The sequence below is a fragment of the Hyperolius riggenbachi genome, chromosome 4 (assembly GCF_040937935.1).
Source record: "Hyperolius riggenbachi isolate aHypRig1 chromosome 4, aHypRig1.pri, whole genome shotgun sequence".
NCBI classification, from domain to species: domain Eukaryota; kingdom Metazoa; phylum Chordata; class Amphibia; order Anura; family Hyperoliidae; genus Hyperolius; species Hyperolius riggenbachi.
This window is the reverse complement of record NC_090649.1, coordinates 336,379,235-336,399,161: the sequence shown is the minus strand read 5'-3', so window position 1 is coordinate 336,399,161 and position 19,927 is coordinate 336,379,235. Positions and strand designations below refer to the sequence as shown.

Below are 19,927 nucleotides of genomic sequence, written 5' to 3'. Positions count from 1 at the left end.
GCCTTCAGGAGTTAGATTCTGGTCAATTGCAACTAAAACTTCTAAACACAGGAACAGATTTTTCCCGCAGGCATTAGCCATGCTTAATGCAGAACCACGCTAGATCTCCTATGTCTTGAAAGCATTCAGCACAGAACTGTAAATGAACATTTCTCACTCTGTTCACTGCCACTAGAATTTGCATACTGTCTTTGACTTGTAATATATATATTGTCTGTCCTTGTATTGTTTGTGTCTGTTAAGCAACTGCCAAGTCAAATTCCTTGTAAGTGGAAACTTGGCCAAATGAATTGATTGAATTGATTCTGATATTATGGAAAAGGTGTGTTCACAACTGGAAGGGAATTTTTCAGAGCTTTGAATTTGCAGCCAATAACAGTACAGTATAATCTCGATATAGTAAACTCCAAGGGACCAGGAAAAGTGGTTTACTAAATCAGAAGTTTACGATATCAGAAATTGTCCTAGAAATGGCCCAGCATGCCCTGATACATTCTCTGCTGCAAAGAACCAACTCTGTCCTCCCATTGGAGATACAGTACAAGCACTTGCACATTTGGTGGACTACAATGTTAAGTATCCCTTAGGGCTGTATAGCCAGGCTGGACAAATTGCTGGTACAGCATCTAGGGGCCAGGACTCCTTAAAAATTTCAGCCGTAACTGAATAGAGACAGACACTCACTTTCTGTAAGTGGCTCCGGTACCTCCACAGACGAGACTTGCAGCACGTGTCCTTCAAAACTTTCTGCTCACACTTCAGCCAATCATGAAGCCTGCCTTCAAAATGCAGCCAATCATGAAAAACCACTTGCATCTGTAATGCGAACAGATTTGATACTTCCACAGGCGGGATTTAGCACTCTCGTCTCTATTCTCCTTAGTTTTGTAGCAAGTAGGCCCTCTCTGATCTGCACTACAAGTGAAAGCAGCCTGTACTGTGCTCCACACGTTACCAGGATCACGATTGCTAACAAGGGAAGTGCGTACCCGAGAGTGTGTACAATCCTGTGGGAGGACTGTAACAATACTTTTATTGGTGATTGCAAAGTGGAAGTGGTAATGCTGCATTCTCTTTTGTTTACATTCACATTATTCCTCATTTTCCCCAGGCTCCTTATTTGTACAGTACTGTATATCCAGCACTGGTGCCATTTTCTTGACTTAAAAATTTTATCAGGCATCAACTCACCTGCAACCGGCCTGAAGAGAACAGTCGACCATGGGTTTCACACTGACATATGATTCATGTATTGCCCACTTTTTAATATATCCAGAGTCAGCATCACATAGGAGCCAAAAAACATGTTTACTATAACAGAAATGTAATGATATCCGTGCTTACTATACCAGGCGCTGCTCCCATAGACTTATAATGGAGGTTGGCTGGGACCTGGAGAGGTAGTTTACTATACCCGAGTTTACTATAATGAAATTATACTGTATTTTAAAAAGTTTTAGACTATGATTAACCACCTAAGGACCACGGGCTTAAACCCCCCTAAAGACCAGGCCATTTTTTATCAATTAGGGCACTGCAGCTTTAAGAGCTCGCTGCAGGGCTGCACAACTCAGCACACAAGTGATTCCTCCACTCTTTTCTGCCCACCAACAGAGCTCTCTGTTGGTGGGCTATGATCCCTGCCAGCATGTTGATTTTTTTTTTATAAATATTTATTTGTTTATTTTTAAAATAAATTTACCTTTTTTTTTTGTACCGCTCCCTCCCTCCACCCGCCAGCCAATCAGCGCAATCGGCTGTCATAGACTTCAGCCTCTTATGACAGCGGACCGCTGTCTTACCTCCCCAGGGGACAGCCGAGTGACACGGCTGTCCCAAGTACAACGCTGCTGTAGATCGCAGCGCTGTACACAGTAAATAGACGGTGGTTTCGCCATCTAATAGTCTCCTAGCGGCGATCGCCGCTGGGAGACTGATGGTGGAGCTCCGTTATCCAAGAGGAGATGTGCACGCGATCTCCTGCAAAACATGCCCCCAGGACTTTACACTGATTGGCGTTAGGTGGTCCTGAGGCTGACCCACGGTCAGGCCCGTCGGCGTGACGCGGTCGCTTAGAGGTTAAGTGATGTGAATTGCTACTATGTTTTCCCTGTGTATTTGTCCATTTTCTCCCACATCCCAAAAACATACACAAAAAGTTAATTGGCCTCCACATTCCACAATATTACCACTTCATGCAATATGAGGGACTAACTAAAGTTTTTCATTTTATTAAATTGATTTGGTAAACTGGTTCAATTAAGAGTGTATCATTGATGGGCACCTTTAGACTATGAGGGACATATGAATATGGTAGGGATTAGATTATGAGTTCCTCTTTGATACGGGACCATATACTCTTTAAAGTGCTGCAGAGGATGTCACCACTACCGTATATAAATAGAGAATTAATAAAAAAATATACTGATGACCTGGAAGAAGCCATCAGAATATGAAAACAAATTCACATATATGTGGTCAGATCGGACCTACAGATGTTTGATGGTGTGGCAATGGCAGAAATATGCTACACGAGTGAATGGTGGTCACACTTGATATAAGGTTGACGTGTTATTTGTAAGTAATGACTGCTGCATTTGTTATTTCAGTGTAAAGATTGTTTGATTGGTTAAAGGGCGGGGGGGAGGAGCCAGGGGTTGTTACATAGTTACATAGTTATTTTGGTTGAAAAAAGACATACGTCCATTGAGTTCAACCAGATTATTATTTTTGCATATCCTATATGTACGTAATGGTTGTAACATAGGTTTTGTGGGGGTAATAACTGTTGCATTTCTGTGGGTGGGAAAGTGGGTCTTTAGAATATTGCTGCATAGAGTATCATCTGCTTGTTGCTTGTAGAGCCATGACAACTGGGCTTAGAAATGAGGAAAGTATAGACTCGATGAGCCCACACCTCATTAGTATGTGTATCCACATTGGCTGAAGTTTCTGGTGTGTATGCAGTGGCAGCAGTCTTTGATCAATTTGATCTGTTTAGGTCTGGATGCAAATTTGTGCATGTTAGTTATTTAGGGTGTTTAATTTAGAATATTATTTGAGGGTGTATTTAAACACAGGACGGAATGATGATTATTAGACGGGTTAACTGGTTTAAAAAGGATATGTTATTCCGAGCTCCAAAATGCTACATGATTGTGCACCATTCATAGAGGAGCTATTTATTTATGGATGATGTGGCTTCTGATCTTTGTCTGCATTCTGGGGATCTGGAGTACTGACCAATCCAGCAAGGCAAGGCACATCTGCACATTTCTACAGGTACAGTGCTACCCACATCTATTTCTGGTAATACTAACTAAAGAAAGCAGCTAGTTTGAAAATCAGTCTACTCCAATTATTTATTATTAATATTAATTATTTGCTCAGACCATTTCAGAATATAATTTCATAATATCTTTGTAGAGTTAGCAATTTCTCTTTTTACACTTGTTTTGTGTTACTCACTAGAATATCAATGACATAGGTCAGTTGCTTTTCATGGAGGCATTAAACACTTTTTCAATAAGCTGTAACAGTACCAACCAAATTGTCCACGCTGTAACTGCTACTTTTTTGTTTCTAGAGAAAAATAAAGTCGTTTCAGCTGGATACCTTAAAGGTTGAGTCTGCCAAATGATTCACTTGTTGTAGCATTTTAACCATGATGAGTTGTAGAATACATTTTGGTGTGTCTTAAAGCTTGGACCCTTGTAGAGCGGACCTGACAGAAATCGGGTATTTCCGCCTATCTCCGTGCTGAGTAACGCAACAGCGCCCCCGCTGGAGCCAGGGAAGGTAAATCTATCAAGCCTTGTCAGGCTTCTCGAGCCAGGTTTGCAGGACACTTCATGGGAGCCCGCGCTGGATTGCCTGCAGCTACAGGGATGCTCCCGAGGTTAGTAAGCCCCAGGGGACTTTTTTTTGTTACAGGGTCTCTTTAAATGCTTTTATCCTGTTTTGGTGCCTTTGTTACAATTTTCATTATCAAAAAACAGAAATACAATATTGTCACCATACATTGTACTAAGAACATAATCTAAATGTTGTAATAACCAGGATGAAAAAGCAAATAAAATGTGTGGGTTTAACCTAGCACTGTTTATTATAAAGCTATAATGGATGTAAATGGATTAATGGTGTATTTTTCCCCTTATTTTCCCTTTAAAATTCATAGAAAATAAAATTACACCACACTAAAAGTCTAAAAATACCTGTCCTGAAAAAAACAATATATAGATCATTTAGGTGTGATAAGTAGTAATAAAGTTATCAGCGAATGAATGGGAACAGCGATGATATGTGAAAATTGCTCTCGTCCTGAAGTGGTTTACAAAAATTTGCATTAGAAAGCATGCTAATGATTGTCAATGGGCTAGTTTCCATGTAATGTGAATTTTCACTCATGATGTGCTGCGTAAATCACAAATGACTTCACGTTAAATGTGAAAATTCGTATATATATTTTACATAGAAAGCAATGGAGGAGGAATTGTCCAGTATGCTAGCTGCATATGAAAATGTACATAAACCTTTGCATATAATTCTTGTAATTTTCTTTCTTCTTTGTGAAAATTTCCATACAAATTCTTACATGTAAAAAGCAAGTGTGAAGTGGAAACTCAGCCTTACTTTTCTAGGACATGTTTCATCACTTTAGTATAGTATTATTATTATTTAGTATTTATATAGCGCCGACATATTACGCAGCGCTGTACAGTGTATATATATATTGTCTTGTCACTAACTGTCCCTCAAAGGAGCTCACAATCTAATCCCTACTATTGCCATATGTCTATATTATGTAGTGTAAGTACTGTAGTCTAGGGCCAATTTTTAGGGGGAGCCAATTAACTTATCCGTATGTTTTTGGAATGTGGGAGGAAACCGGAGTGCCCGGAGGAAACCCACGCAGACACGGAGAGAACATACAAACTCTTTGCAGATAGTGCCCTGGCTGGGATTCGAACCAGGGACCCAGCGCTGCAAGGCGAGAGAGCTAACCATTACGCCACCGTGCTGCCCGTAGCTTCTTGAGTTCTAATGAGTGAAGGAGATTCTTAGACATTTTACCAGTATGCACTTACTTTATTCAGCAGCCTAGCAATTAATACTACTAGGTATGGGACCCACTTATGCTCTCAAAAGCGCTAGCCTTTTTCCACTTGAAAGCAGAACAATTTCCAGAGTGATTTAAGGGAAAGTGATGGTTGGCCCTCCAATTCCTTATGAAATTGCTACGAAAATGCTGTATGCAGAGCGGCAAGCAGCAAATTGCTTTTGGAATTGGCAGCAATTCACAGAAAGCATAAATCCCTGCTGAAAGGGCTGTAGTGGGGCCCAGGCCTAATGCATATGTTAACTGATTTAATGCTTTGCTAAAGTTGTGTACAGTGTAGTGATGGTCAATTAGATGCAAATAACTTCGAGTTGATGCAAATGTATGCAGCTTGAAAATGAAACAATCAACTCCTGCTGAGGTAAAATTCGATTGGTTCATTTTCGAGCTGCTTAAATATGCAAACATTTGCATCAACGTGAAGTTATTTGCATCTACTTGACCATCACTAGTCCAGTCTCCTTGACGCCTAGACAAACATGATAAAATATCATTGAATGTTTGTGACAGGACACAGCAAATGGGTGGAATCTCTTGGTGAAAGAGCCAATGTGCGTCGAATAGGAACAACTATCCCTAAACATCGGAAGGGGCCATAGACACATTATTGTTCAGTGTTGTTTTGTGTTCATTTGCCTAGAAATTTTGGAGACAGTGCACACCTTCACCCAGACATTTAACCAATGTAAATGACAGTAATGGTGCCCAGACATGGTACAATTTTTTTCATTTTTTTCAATTCGAGAAGCCTTCTCCCACGATGCCATCCCGAAGTCCCTGCATCACCCGACTTCTGGCTCCTGGCCCCGCCTTCTCTCTCTCCGCAGAGAAAACCGCCAAGCTATTTACTACAGTAAATAGTTTGCCGTTTTTCTCTGGGGAGAGAGGAGGCGGGGCCAGGCACCGGAAGTCTGGTGATGCAGGGACTTCAGGATGGCATTGCGGGACAAGGTTTCTCAGGTAAATATAACTTTCCTTTACTTGGGGGCTGCCAGATTTTCATTTTCACTCTGGTGGTCCTCTTTAACGAGGAACTGTAACTACATATAGTAGAATGATGTAAATTATCCAGGATACCCATTGTTATGTTTAATATCCTGGTTTTATTATCAAAAACACTTCCTATAAGTGTATTGCTGTATAATGGTACATAAACTATCCCGCTGAGGCTAGTCCTAGGCTGTGTATCATGCAGAATTCTCTGAACCAAATTCTTCAAAACTCTGGCAAAGCTCCATGTGATGGCTGGCTCACATTGGGTTGATTTTTCAGCACTTTGCAGATTGCCGGCGATCAGCAAAGTGCTGCTACAATGTATCCCTATGGATACATTCACACTGCAGTGGATGCGATTTTGATTATTCGCAAATGCGCTGCATGCAGCGTTTTTGGGGGCGATTGCTCTGTGATTCTCTTTCTATTGAATGGGAATCAAGCACAAATCACGCTGAATCATGGCAAATCGCGAGATTTGGGCTGCTGAATCGCGATTGCGGATGCAAACTCACGGTAAAGCACCCAGTGTGAACCAGTCCTCAATGCCTGTGCTGGAAGCAAGGTACTCAAGCTCTGCTGGCCTTTGCACCTACCCCGGAGTGGTGGGTCACAGGGGCTGTTGTTACACCCATGCACACGCAAACATACACATATCCATTACTACTAAAACATGCAGAGATGAGGGGTAAAAAAGAATTAAACCCTAAATGTACTAGATAGTTCTGATATTCTATCTATAATGTCTGACATGTCTAATAAAGTTAGCAATATCTACAAATATGCTCTATCTCCAGCCATTGTTGGCAGATTTTCTAAACTTAACAAGGCAAGGCAGGGAGAACATCATTTACAGTTTGCTAATGAAGTTAAATATTAGGGCAGAAGATGAATTCCATCATTATTCTGTGGGAATTAATTCGAAAGAAAGGCTGCTACACTCACACTCACCCAACAAAGGGAGCAAGGAGTCTTGACCAAAATCAGCAATGCACAAAGGAAATCCCGCTGCACCAATGTTGTATGATGAAAAATAGAAAAATCTTTATTCCATATCCAAAATCACAGCATACAGATAAAAGCTCACGTGTATCAGAGCAAAAGTGGCTCCTTAAGGAGCCACTTTTGCTCCGATACACGTGAGCTTTTATCTGTATCCTGTGATGCTGTGATTTTGGATATGGAATAAAGATTTTTCTATTTTTCATCATATAACATTGGTGCAGCGGGATTTCCTTCGTGCATTATTAATCTGTGGGCCTGAGCACACGTGCACACATTTGTGCATTTTCCAGTGATATATCAGTGTTACATACTGATTGCTGAAAAATGCACATAAGCATGCACGTGTGCTCTATGGATACCAAAGAATGGAAAGATACAGTAACTTGTGCTACACAGATAATATCCATCAAAGAGCACCTGAAGTGAGAAGTATATGGAGGCTGCCATATTTATTTCCTTTTAAACAATGCCTGGTGCCTGGCAGATCTCTCTCTTTCACCTGAAACAAGCATGCAGCTAATCCATTCATACTTCATTCAGAAACACCTGACCGGCATGCTATGGCTAAAAGTGTTACAGGCAGAGAGAGGTTCAACAGGACAGCCAGGCAATCTGCATTGTTTAAAAGGAAATAAATATGTCAACCTCCATCCTCCTCTCACTTTAGGTGTTCTTTAAGCTTTTGCTGTAAGGCGAATATCAATGTGCAGTAACCCATGTATTCTCTTGCAGTGGTCTGTCGTTAGCGATAGATCTGTTTGATGTCTTTTTAAAGGGATACTTAAGTCAAAAATAAAAAACGATTTTTACTCACCTGGGGGCATCCCTCAGCCCCCTGAAGCTGTATGGTGCCCTCGCAGCCTCGCTCCGATCCTCCTGTCCCTGCCGGCGGCTACTTCAGGGTTCGGCGACAGCCGCCGACAGGCTGGGAACGCGAGTGATTCTCCGCGTTCCCAGCCGCTATATCACCCTCTATGCTGCTATAGCGTATATGTTATACGCTATAGCAGCATAGAGGGTGATATAGCGGCTGGGAACGCGGAGAATCACTCACGTTCCCAGCCTGTCGGCGGCTGTCGCCGAACCCTGTAGTAGCCGCCGGTGGGGACAGGAGGATCGGAGTGAGGCTGCGAGGGCATCATACAGCTTCAGGGGGCTGAGGGATGCCCCAGGTGAGTAAAAATCATTTTTTATTTTTTACTTAAGTATCCCTTTAAGTATGACATTGAAAACATTCAATATGTCAATACCATGGATACTTTTTTAATATGGGACAGATAAGTCCAGTATCAGACTAAAGCTTTTTTTGTGGTTATTTTCCTCCTGTGACCTTGTTAGTTTTTACCAATCTTAGAAACGTTTCGTGAAGTTAAGTATATTGGTAAATGTGTTTATTTTTATGATTTAATAACGTTTACATCACTATAGGAACCATTCATACACCAATCCAGAAAAATGATTTGGGTCTACATGTCTTATTGCAACTGTAATTATATAAGTAGGTTTACTGGACAATCTCACTGTTTTGTATTAACCATGCTAACCCTATATCTGAATAATTGCAGGTTAGACATCTATATGTATATTGATGAAGGAAATAGTTGTGCTAATGTTTGTCACCCTCTTTCTACAAAATGCAGAAAGCCAATTCATCTACTTCCACGGGAGAAAAGATCACTAAGTTGTATGAATTGGGAGGTGAGCCTGAGCGCAAGATGTGGGTAGACCGGTATTTGACTTTTATGGAAGACAGAGGAACACCCGTTGCAACATTGCCTGCTGTTGGAAGAAAGCCTTTAGACTTGGTCAGGCTTTACTTCTGTGTCAAAGAGATTGGAGGCCTGGCTCAGGTAACATGAAAATTGATGTTTTATATTATTTTTACATAAGCTAGATATTCGATTAAAACAATTAAATAAGTGTGGATTTGAGGGGTTAAGATTACTCTCATACTTAGGCCTTATTATCAACAATTGTATGCAAACCTTGCATAGCCTGATCACAGGATATACCATGGGCACTGCTAGAAATTGTCAGCCATTTGTTCCCTAGAAGTAGCAGTAGAGTATTGTACTGTGTTAGCCATTCAAAACTTCTTGTTCCCTAATGTAAATGTAATACTAGTCTATTATTCATGTCTACTTGCAAACATTGTAGAATAGTAGTAGTAGTAGTAGTATTTATCCTTCAATTACATTTACCAACCTATTCATTAACCACTTTATCAACCACTACAGTATACCTATGTCCTCTGTGACTTCATCTAAGCCACGAGTCAGTAGATATACGTCTTGTAGAAGAAGCAGTGCTGTGCAGGATTGGGCTTGCTCCTGTGCACTTTTCTGGCTCTATCTGATGCAGCACTAATTGGTGAACGGGAATATATGTTTCCTTAGCTAATGAGATTGATTTTTACCATTAAAAATACTTTTATTTTCTCAGTTCATAGTGAAAAATACACTCTGTAGCATTATTTCAGAATCAAATATCTTCACCATAAATTGTGACAGGAACATAATGTAAGTTTTGTGATAAGCGGTAAGAATAGCCAAACAAACTTTGTGTTTTTTATCTACAGTAGCACTTTTTATTTTTAAACTAGAATTGGTAAAACTGAGAATTAATGTGTTTTTTCTATTTTTTTTCCTTGTTTTCCCATTACAATTCATAGAAAACAAGATTGTTTGAGGGAAAAAATGGCATACGATGAAAGCCTAGTTTGCCTTGAAAAAAACAATATATATTTCATTTCTGTGTCATAAGTAGGGATAAAGTAATTTCTGATTAAATAAGGACATAGCTAAACTGTCAAAACGGCTCTGGTCCATTAGTGGGAAACAAAGTCTGGATGCGAAGTGGTTAAGCAACCAAAAGAGCAAAATACAAGCATTGCACTAAAATCAGGCCAGAATAATATATATTCTAATTGTTACTGCTAGGGAGCTATTTCACTCTAACTTTATTTATAAGTTTATTACTTGTTCATAATTTTAAATTTGGGCCTGAGCACTATATGTAGGGAAAATGTTCTCACCAAATGCATGTGTTTCCTCCAAGCACTACTGTTTCCTCCCATTTTCAAAAACATACCGTAAGTGAATTGGGTTCCTCACATTTGTCCCGTGACTATGATAGGGACTATGGTAGGGATTTTCTTGTGAAAATTGTTAGAAAACTCTGTAGGCGTTACAGAGAAGCACTATTCATACTAAATAAGTTTAAAATTACAGTGATGATGATTATTTACTGTAATCATATTTGATGGTGTGGTATAGTTAAATAATGTGTATAATACAAAGATAAGGATAAAAAGATGGGGAATTGGTATTTGGCGTTTCTCCTCACCAAAAATATCTTGTAATAGCTTTTGCAGCCTAGCACACAGCTTGTGTGCTGTCTCGGAAAAAGCTGAATCAAGGTAGGTTGATTTCATTTCCCACCTGATCACTCCTCTCTGGGGGGAAAAGCAAAAGTTGGTGTGCGTTAGGAAGATGCAGATCTTTTTGCGTTCATACAAATTCTACATGCAGATTTATGACACTTGACCAATCAAATCATGCCAAGGTGTAGCTGAACTCCATATATTGGCAAGCGTAAGCGATCGGGTGCCTGGGGTTCAGCCATTATGCAGCCAAACCTCATGTCCCTTAAATCTTAGTGTTAGGTGTAGGTAGGAAAGGTGGGCATTAGTATTAGGAATAGGGAAAGGGGGTAGGCTAGTGTTAAGGGTGCCTCTAACGGTCCAATTTCTAGCGAAAAATCGTTCTGATCAGACGAAAAATCGTTCACTACGACATCAACTAACCAATCATTGCTTCCTATCTATCACGACCAACAACAAAATACTAATTTTGGTTTGACGAAAATTCTATCAGACGATTGTTTTTATACCATATATACTCGCATATAAGCCGACCCGCATATAAGCCGACCCCCCCCCCCCCACTTTTACCTAAAAAACTGGAAAAAATGATTGACCCCCATATAAGCCGGGGGTAGGAAATGCTGGCTGCGTTATTTCCCTAGTGTGTCCCAGTATAGCTAGTAAAGTGCCCAGTATGGGTAGTTAGTGCCCCAGTATAGCTAGTATAGTGCCCAGTATGGGTAGGTAGTGCCCTAGTATAGCTAGTATAGTGCCCAGTATAGGTAGTATAGTGCCCAGTATAGCTAGTATAGTGCCCAGTATAGCTAGTAAAGTGCCCAGTATGGGTAGGTAGTGCCCCAGTATAGCTAGTATAGTGCCCAGTATAACTAGTATAGTGCCCAGTATAGCTAGTGAAGTGCCCCAGTATAGCTAGTATAGTGCCCAGTATAGCTAGTAAAGTGCCCCAGTATAGCTAGTATAGTGCCCAGTATAGCTAGTGAAGTGCCCCAGTATAGCTAGTATAGTGCCCAGTATAGCTAGTGAAGTACCCCAGTATAGCTAGTATAGTGCCCAGTATAGCTAGTAAAGTGCCCCAGTATAGCTAGTATAGTGCCCAGTATAGGTAGGTAGTGCCCCAGTATAGCTAGTATAGTGCCCAGTATAGCTAGTGAAGTGCCCCAGTATAGCTAGTATAGTGCCCAGTATAGCTAGTGAAGTGCCTCAGTATAGTTAGTATAGTGCCCACTATAGCTAGTATAGTGCCCAGTATAGCTAGTAAGGTGCCCAGTATAGGTAGGTAGTGCGCGGCTTCCTGTAGCGGCGATGTGTATCGCGGTTGCTATGGGAACCGCTCTCCGCCTCATCACAGACAGCAGCCGTGAAGAGCGCTGCTGTAAATTATGGAGCGAGCAGGAGAGGGGAATAGAAGAAGCGGCGCCGGCTAAGGTAATAGCAGCGGCAGCCGGGGGGGGCGCGGGGGCGATGGGGAACTACATGACTCGCATACAAGCCGACCCCCCAACTTTTGACCCACTTTTGGGGGGTCAAAAACTCGGCTTGTATGTGAGTATATACAGTGATCGTTCATTATCGATTGTGCCCATCAATTGAGATTATTTACAACCAATCCGATCAGAATTTCTCATCGCTCAAATGATTTTTCGCTAGAAATTGGACCGTTAGTGGCCAGCTTTAGAAATAGGTAGGGGGAGGGTTAGTGTGAGGGGTAAGTTAGTTAATGTGATAGAAGAATATTGGTAGCATTACCAATATTCTTCTGGCAGCTTTATGTGGCGCCCAAATTTCCAGACACCTTTTTTTGAATGTACGCACTTCTAGTCCTATGGATGCTATGTGACATGAGTGGGATTCTACCCCTGAGAAGCTGCTGGAACAGTTGCTCTTCCTTCAGCTTTTTGACAATCGCTGTATCAATGGCAACCATAAAATTTTAATGCCCCAGAGATAGTTGAACTGGAAGTGATATGTAATCTTCTGAATGGTATGCTGATTCAACTACAAATGATGCAGGAGTTTTAAGCTTACCTTATACTACCCAAAGGTTAAAAAAATAAATTTAGCTAGAGCTATTAGAATGATGCATATTAAAAAGAAGCAGGTGAACAGCAATCACACACATCATTAGTCCATTGTTTCCAGTAAATATGGATTTAAGAGAACTGGTGTCTTTTCACAAATATTTTGGGTCCGCTAGAGTCCATTCACACATTTTCAGTTTGATTCAATTGAAGGCTCAGAAAAATACACGCCTTTAGATTGTTTTTGTACATTTTCCTGCTCCAGTACACTGAATATTTTATCCTGCCCCTCTGGATAATACCCACAAGAGACTGTTTATTTATTTATATGGATTTCATCCTTTTTCCATGTGTTAAAATACTTATGAAAAATACATAGGTGTGAATGTGCACCTAACAAAATGGCCTTCATTTACTGTAAACCATTCAGCCAGGATTAACCCTGGAGTTCCAGCAGACATGCATGCTGTGTAGACTTACTGAAAAGATGAGTGTTGCTTGGCAAGGCTCATCCCTTTTGGAGTCAGTAGAAAATAAGCATGTTTTTTATCCACATTACAGCTCCCACAATTACACTAAATTGTGTAATAACACAGTTGCTGTTATTTTTATTGTTTTTTAAATGAGATCTTAGCAGCAAGTCTTTTTTTTTTTAATCGAAAATGGATTGTGACTGTGAGCACGCTCTAATGCATTGGCTGGATGCAAATTACCATCTCTTTGCCGCACATTCCTGCTAAAATGAGTTTAGCATTAGGGGATGCAGCATTCAGAAGCCTCCAACGCCTTTTATGTTGCCATCAGCAGGTTCTTTAATGGTTTTATAACTGCAAGTGCTGGCTTTGCATTGCTGAGTGGGAGTAATGAGCATTAATTAAGAGGTACATAAAAAATATACGAAGGAAAAGAAAACAAGTGTATGCATTTTACCCTATTTTAACGGTTCCATCAGAAATATATGTTAAACTATAGCACGTCTTTTATTCTAGGTTAATAAAAACAAGAAGTGGAGAGAGTTGTCAACAAATCTTAATGTTGGTACTTCTAGCAGTGCTGCAAGCTCACTGAAAAAGCAGTATATTCAGTACCTGTTTGCCTTTGAATGCAAGATAGAAAGAGGGGAGGAGCCTCCTCCAGAGATCTTTAATCCTGGAGAGTCTAAAAAACAGCCTAAGATCCAACCGCCATCTCCTGGTAAGTCTAAAGAATTACATCTGGTGATTTGTAATCTTGTTAGCTTTGTCACATTGTGGTATTAATAAATGCTCATGGTTGAAATCAGCACTATTGAGCTGTGAAAAACACTTTTTTCCTGAATTGATTTGGAATTAAGCAATGCAATGCCACCCGGAGCTATACCTCATAATCTTTTCCTTTGTTTGAGATTTTAAAAATATTACAAAATGATAGACCTGTTCGATCTGAAACATCTAATTATGGATGCTGAACTTATTATTAAACGGTGACTGGCAGGTCACGCTAGATGTGGAGCTCTTCAGCTAATTGCTGGACTCAAGATGCTGCAGTTATAGCTATTTCCTCTTGGCTTTTTTTTTGCTAAATAATTCCCAGGCACTGGTTCCCTGACTTTAAACCAGCTTTAAAACATAACTTGGGAGTGCAGTAAAATATTCCTCAATTCCTCAATTCATTCACCTCTCTGTTGCAAACAAAAGGTTAAGCTCCATTCACAAATATGTGATTAAAACTAGCCATACACTATACAATCTTTTTGGCCTATAAGACAATTCAACAGACAAACACGTCTAATTGGGCAGAAAAATGTATTTTCAATCAGCGCCATGATCAACATTAAGATTAACATTACAAGAAGTGCAATGGCAGGTCTTGGTGATATTGTAATGTCGATCTACAGAGCATTTGTATAGAGTATGGCCTGTTTAACCCATTCGAGTTCTGTCGTTTTCACTTGAGAAATGTTCACCTCCCATTCATTAGCCTATAACTTTATCTCTACTTATCACAATGAACTGATCTATATCTTGTTTTTTCCGCCACCAATTAGGCTTTCTTTGGTGGGTACATTTTGCTAAGAACCACTTTACTGTAAATGCATTTTAACAGGAAGAATAAGAAAAAAACGGAAAAAATTCATTATTTCTCAGTTTTCAGCCATTATAGTCTTAAAATAATACATGCCTCCATAATTAAAACTCACGTATTGTATTTGCCCATATGTCCCGGTTATTACACCGTTAAAATTATGTCCCTATCACAATGTTTGGAAATAAAGGTGCATTTTTTTCCGTTTTGCATCTATCACTATTTACAAGTTTAAGATAAAAAATATATAGAAATATTTCATCTTTACATTGATATTTAAAAAGTTTAGACCCTTAGGTAAATATTTACATGTTTTTTTTATTGTAATGTTTTTTGTTTTTTTTTTATATTAAACATTGTATTTGGGTATTTTTGGGAGGGTGGGATGGAAACAATAGTTTTATAATGTAAATGTGTCTTGAATTTTATTTTTTTTACTTTTAGTTGTAGTTTTTACTTTTTGGCCACAAGATGGCGGCCATGAGTTTGTTTACATGACGTCACTCTAAGCGTAACATACGCTTAGAGAGACGCATGGGGGAGGAAACAGCCAGAAAAAGCGCAGCTTCCAATAGAATCTGTCGCTTTTTCAGCGGGGGAGAGGAATCAGTGATCGGGCACCATAGCCCGATTCACTGATTGCATGGCTAACGAACTGCGGGCCGGGAGCACACGTGCACGCGCGCGATCAGCCGCGGGAGCGCGGATGGTTCCTGGATGTAGTTTCTACGTCCAGGAACTAAAATAGGTTAACATAGCTCTGCCATGTTATTAAGGCATGGTTTCTTTTGTAAGTCTTGAATCCCTCTATATGATGAATTTGTATCATTACACTATTGCTTCATTGTGTGGTAACCAGCAAGGTAATACTCACATTGTAAAAAATCAAGTGGAAAATAAAAATGCCAAGTAGATGTCAGGTCTTCATACAAAAGTCATATTTCCTGGTATTTGACACTGTTGAACACTGGGGAAAGGTAAGATATGTGTGTATATAGAAGGCATTTGCCGCCTCTGAGATGCTGTTTGCTAATTCTGTCTGTAAGCTCTGTGGTGAACAAATATCACTAACATTCCCAACGCCTATCCAGAAAAGGCAATAGTAGAATATTGGCAAATTTACTGATATTCTACTGTTACAGTGCAAATGACGATTGTAAAATATCAGTAATACATATTATTTGCACCAACTCAAAGTTCTAGCACCTCATTGACCATCTCTATCAGTCATCATTATAATATTTTTGACTATAATTTATCTTTCATTCTCGACTTCTTTTGCATTTGGTGTATTTAAGCAGCATACATATACTAGATAATCCTTGGCTTAGACAACCATTCTGCACTCAGCTAAGAATCATGGTAGATTGCTAAAAGAGCCCATTAACTTCTTACGCCATGGGGTGCTACTCATTCCTATGCCACCGTGATCCCTTCTCCCCTCTACATTAACCACTTCAGTACCAGCACCCTCTGCCCCCTTTAAGGACCAGAGGGTGCTGGTACAGTAAACCACCGCTTCCCGACGAATCGCCGCTAAAATCCGCCGCTCCCGCCGGTCACGTCGCTCTGTCCCCGCCGCAGGCTCCTCTTTCTGCCATCGCTATGACGGCAGAGCGCTGTGCGCTGGTCAGGAGCCGCTTTCATTGGCTCCTGACCTTGTCACTCAATGTAAGCCAATGGGAACGGCTTACAGGAATGACAGGGCCAGGAGCCAATGAAAACGGCTCCTGCCCGGCTCACAGTGCTCTGCCGTTATAGAGGCGGCAGGGCAGCAAATTGCGGCGAGGACAGAGCGGCGACAGCGGCGGGGAAGGGCGGGGGAGCGCAGTGAATGGGACGTAGAGTTTACGTCCGGTCAGAACTGCAGCGCCACCCGCCCGCCATAGATTTAAACTGCGCCGCTCCGCAGGTAGTTAAGCAGCACACACTGCTCAACTAAAACCAAACAGCATGCCTACAAAGATTGTTAAAGGAAACCTAAACTGAGAAGGATATGGATTTGTCCTTTAAAAAGAATACCAGTTGCCTGACTCCCCTGCTGATTCTGTGGGCCATATGCAATTCACTTTTTCACCTGAGTTTTCTCCTAGAAGATAATTTTTCATTTTCAATTTAAAATAATTTTCCAGCACTTTTTAACTAAAAATGTACCCGAAAGAAGTTGAAAAGGTACAATCAAAATTATTTTGAGCATTTTCTTGCTTTATGGTGGCTTAAAAGACATTTTATTGACAAGTTTAAAAATGTCAACTTGGAGAAAACTAAGTAGGAAAAGTGAATTGCATATGGGCCTGTGTCTCTAATACTTTTAGCCACAGCCCCTGAACAAGCATGCAGATCAGGTGCTCTGACTGAAGTCAGACTGGATTAGCTGCATGCTTGTTTCAGGTGTGTGATTCAGCCACCACTGCAGCAAAAGAGATCATCAGGAGTGCCAAGCAACTGGTATTGTTTAAAAGGAAACATCCATATCCCTCTCAGTTAAAGGGGAACTGAAGTAAGAGGTATACGGAGGCTGTCATATTTATTTCCTTTTAATCAATACCAGTTGCCTGGCAGCCCTGCTGGTCTATTTCTCTGCAGTAGTATCTGAATAACACCAGAAACAAGCATGCAGCTAGTCTTGTCAGCTCTGACATTAAAGTCTAAAACACCTGATCTGCTACATGCTTGTTCAGGGGCTATGGCTTATAGTATTAAAGACAGAGGATCAGCAGGGCTGCCAGGCAACTGGTATTGCTTAAAAGGAAATAAACATGGCAGCCTCCATATACCTCTCTCTTCAGTTCCCCTTTAAGGTTCACTTAAAGGGCTACAGTAATTGACTGTGTGTACAAGACTAATGTTTGTTTTTTTCTGTGGCAGAATGAATTACTGTGATAAAAGATTCTACTTTCTTTGCTAGGAGAGACAAATCACTTATTAGGATTTTTATCAAACTAAGTTTGTATGAGATTTGATCAGTTTGATCTAGATGTTTTTGGTCTTTCAAAGAAAGTCTTGTATCTGACGATGCTAAGGTACACATACAGTATGTGATTACAGGAACTACATTACAGCTTAGTTATTGTTACTTATTGTGGTTACACTGTGATACATTTTATTTTCAACATTTAAATTATTTTAAAATGCTATTATCCGTAAAGGAATATTAGTGATGGACGAAAGAACCAGAGTGATGTAAAAAGGATAATGTTATGGGGTGCCTTAACAGAAATGTGATGGAAGCATGGCTGAAGGTGTGAAGGGAGCGTGCATTTTACAAAGTGGGAAGAATGCACGCATAGTGCTCCTTGTTTACAAGTAGAGATTGCGTAATGGTATTTTTTCAAAAGTTTTTGCCTTCTGTGTATCACCCATATATCTAGGAATAACTTACTGTTTTATTTTTCTCCTGCAACTTTTCATATGTTCAAAAACAGGCTGGGTCATGTGGGCACAATGACTGACCATTTCATTTCAAGGACACTGTTGTACTAACCAATATCCTTATGTAATGACTTCAGGAATAACTACTCCCATAACATTTCTAAGATAATGGGCTCCATGTCCAATTAAACAAGTTATTAGCTAAGTAATATAGCAGAGTATGTTCTCCATTTCTAATTTTATTTATTTAATATTTTGAATTCTGTGTAAAATATAGTAACCTGTTTATATAGTAATTTTGAAGTATTATTGTCATAGTGCAAAACCATCTTATTGTATGCTTTAATAAAATAAAATAAAAATTATAAATATATATATATATATATATATATATATATATATATATACATACATACAGGATCTTCTCAAAAAATTTGCATATTGTGATAAAGTTCACTATTTTCTGTAATGTACTGATAAATATTAGACTTTTATATATTTTAGATTCATTGCACACAACTGAAGTAGTTCAAGCATTTTATTGTTTTTCTTATTGATGATTTTGGCATATAGCTCATGAAAACCCAAATTTCCTATCTCAAAAAATTAGCATATTTCATCTGACCAATAAAAGAAAAGTGTTTTTAAAACAAAAAAAGTCATCCTTCAAATAATTATGTTCAGTTATGCACTCAATACTTGGTTGGGAATCCTTTTGCAGAAATGACTGCTTCAATGCGGCGAGGCATGGAGGCAATCAGCCTGTGGCACTGTTCAGGTGTTATGGAGGCCCAGGATGCTTCGATATATATATATATATATATATATATATATATATATATATATATATATATATATATACAGTAGCATGAAACAGTATGTGAATCCTTTGGAATTATATGGATTTCTGCAAAACAAAATTTCTGCACTGTGCTAGGTACAGAACAAAAAGGTATTCTTTTTACAAAACTTTGTTTTTTTTCTACCTACCGTATATACTTGCAAGCAAGCCGAATTTTTGACCCCCAAAAAGGGGGTCAAAAGTTGGGGGGTCGGCTTGCTTGCGAGTCACCTGTCCCCCCGGCCCGCAGCCGCCGCTATCACCTGAGCTGGCACCGCATCTTCTATCATTCCCCTCTCCGCTCGTATAGTAATTCACTCACAGCAGCGCGCCCCACGGCGGCTGCTGTGTGATGACGAGGCAGGAAGCCATAGAGAGAGAGCGGCTTCCTGCAGCTATGGGAACCGCTCTCTCTCTCTATGGCTTCCTGCCTTGTCATCACACAGCAGCCCCGTGGGGCGCGCTGCTGTGAGTTAATTACTTTATGAGCGGAGAGGGGAATAATAGAAGATGCGGCGCCAGCTCAGGTAATAGCGGCGACCGCGGGGCGGGGGAGAGGAGGGGGCACTACCTATACTGGGCACTGTACTAGCTATACTGGGGCACTATACTGGGCACTACCTACCTATACTGGGCGCTATACTGGGCACTATACTAGGGCACTATACTGGGCACTACCTACCTATACTGGACACTATACTAGTTATACTGGGCACTATACTAGCTATACAGGGCACTACCTACCTATACTGGGCACTATACTAGCTAAACTGGGGCACTACCTACCCATACTGGGCACTATACTAGCTATACTGGGGCACTACCTACCCATACTGGGCACTATACTAGCTATACTGGGGCACACTGGGGCACTATACTAGCTATACTGGGGCACTATACTAGCTATACTGGGCACTATACTAGCTATACTGGGGCACTATACTAGCTATACTGGGCACTTTACTAGCTATACTGTGCACTTTACTAGCTATACTGGGCACTATACTAGCTATACTGAGCACTATACTAGCTATACTGGGGAACTACCTACTCATACTGGGCACTATACTGGGCACTATACTAGCTATACTAGGGCACTACCTACCCATTCTGGGCACTATACTAGCTAA

General features: G+C 40.3%; 1 protein-coding gene across 4 annotated transcripts in view; it reads left to right on the top strand.

The window, feature by feature from the left end:
* Positions 1-19,927, top strand: part of ARID1B (AT-rich interaction domain 1B) — a 703,333-nt gene that overhangs the window by 636,494 nt on the left and 46,912 nt on the right. For all 4 annotated transcript variants that reach the window (XM_068231874.1, XM_068231873.1, XM_068231875.1 and 1 more), the window contains 2 exons: positions 8,758-8,967; positions 13,510-13,714. In XM_068231874.1, the coding sequence (XP_068087975.1) occupies positions 8,758-8,967; positions 13,510-13,714 (415 nt within the window). The remainder of the gene's footprint in view (positions 1-8,757; positions 8,968-13,509; positions 13,715-19,927) is intronic.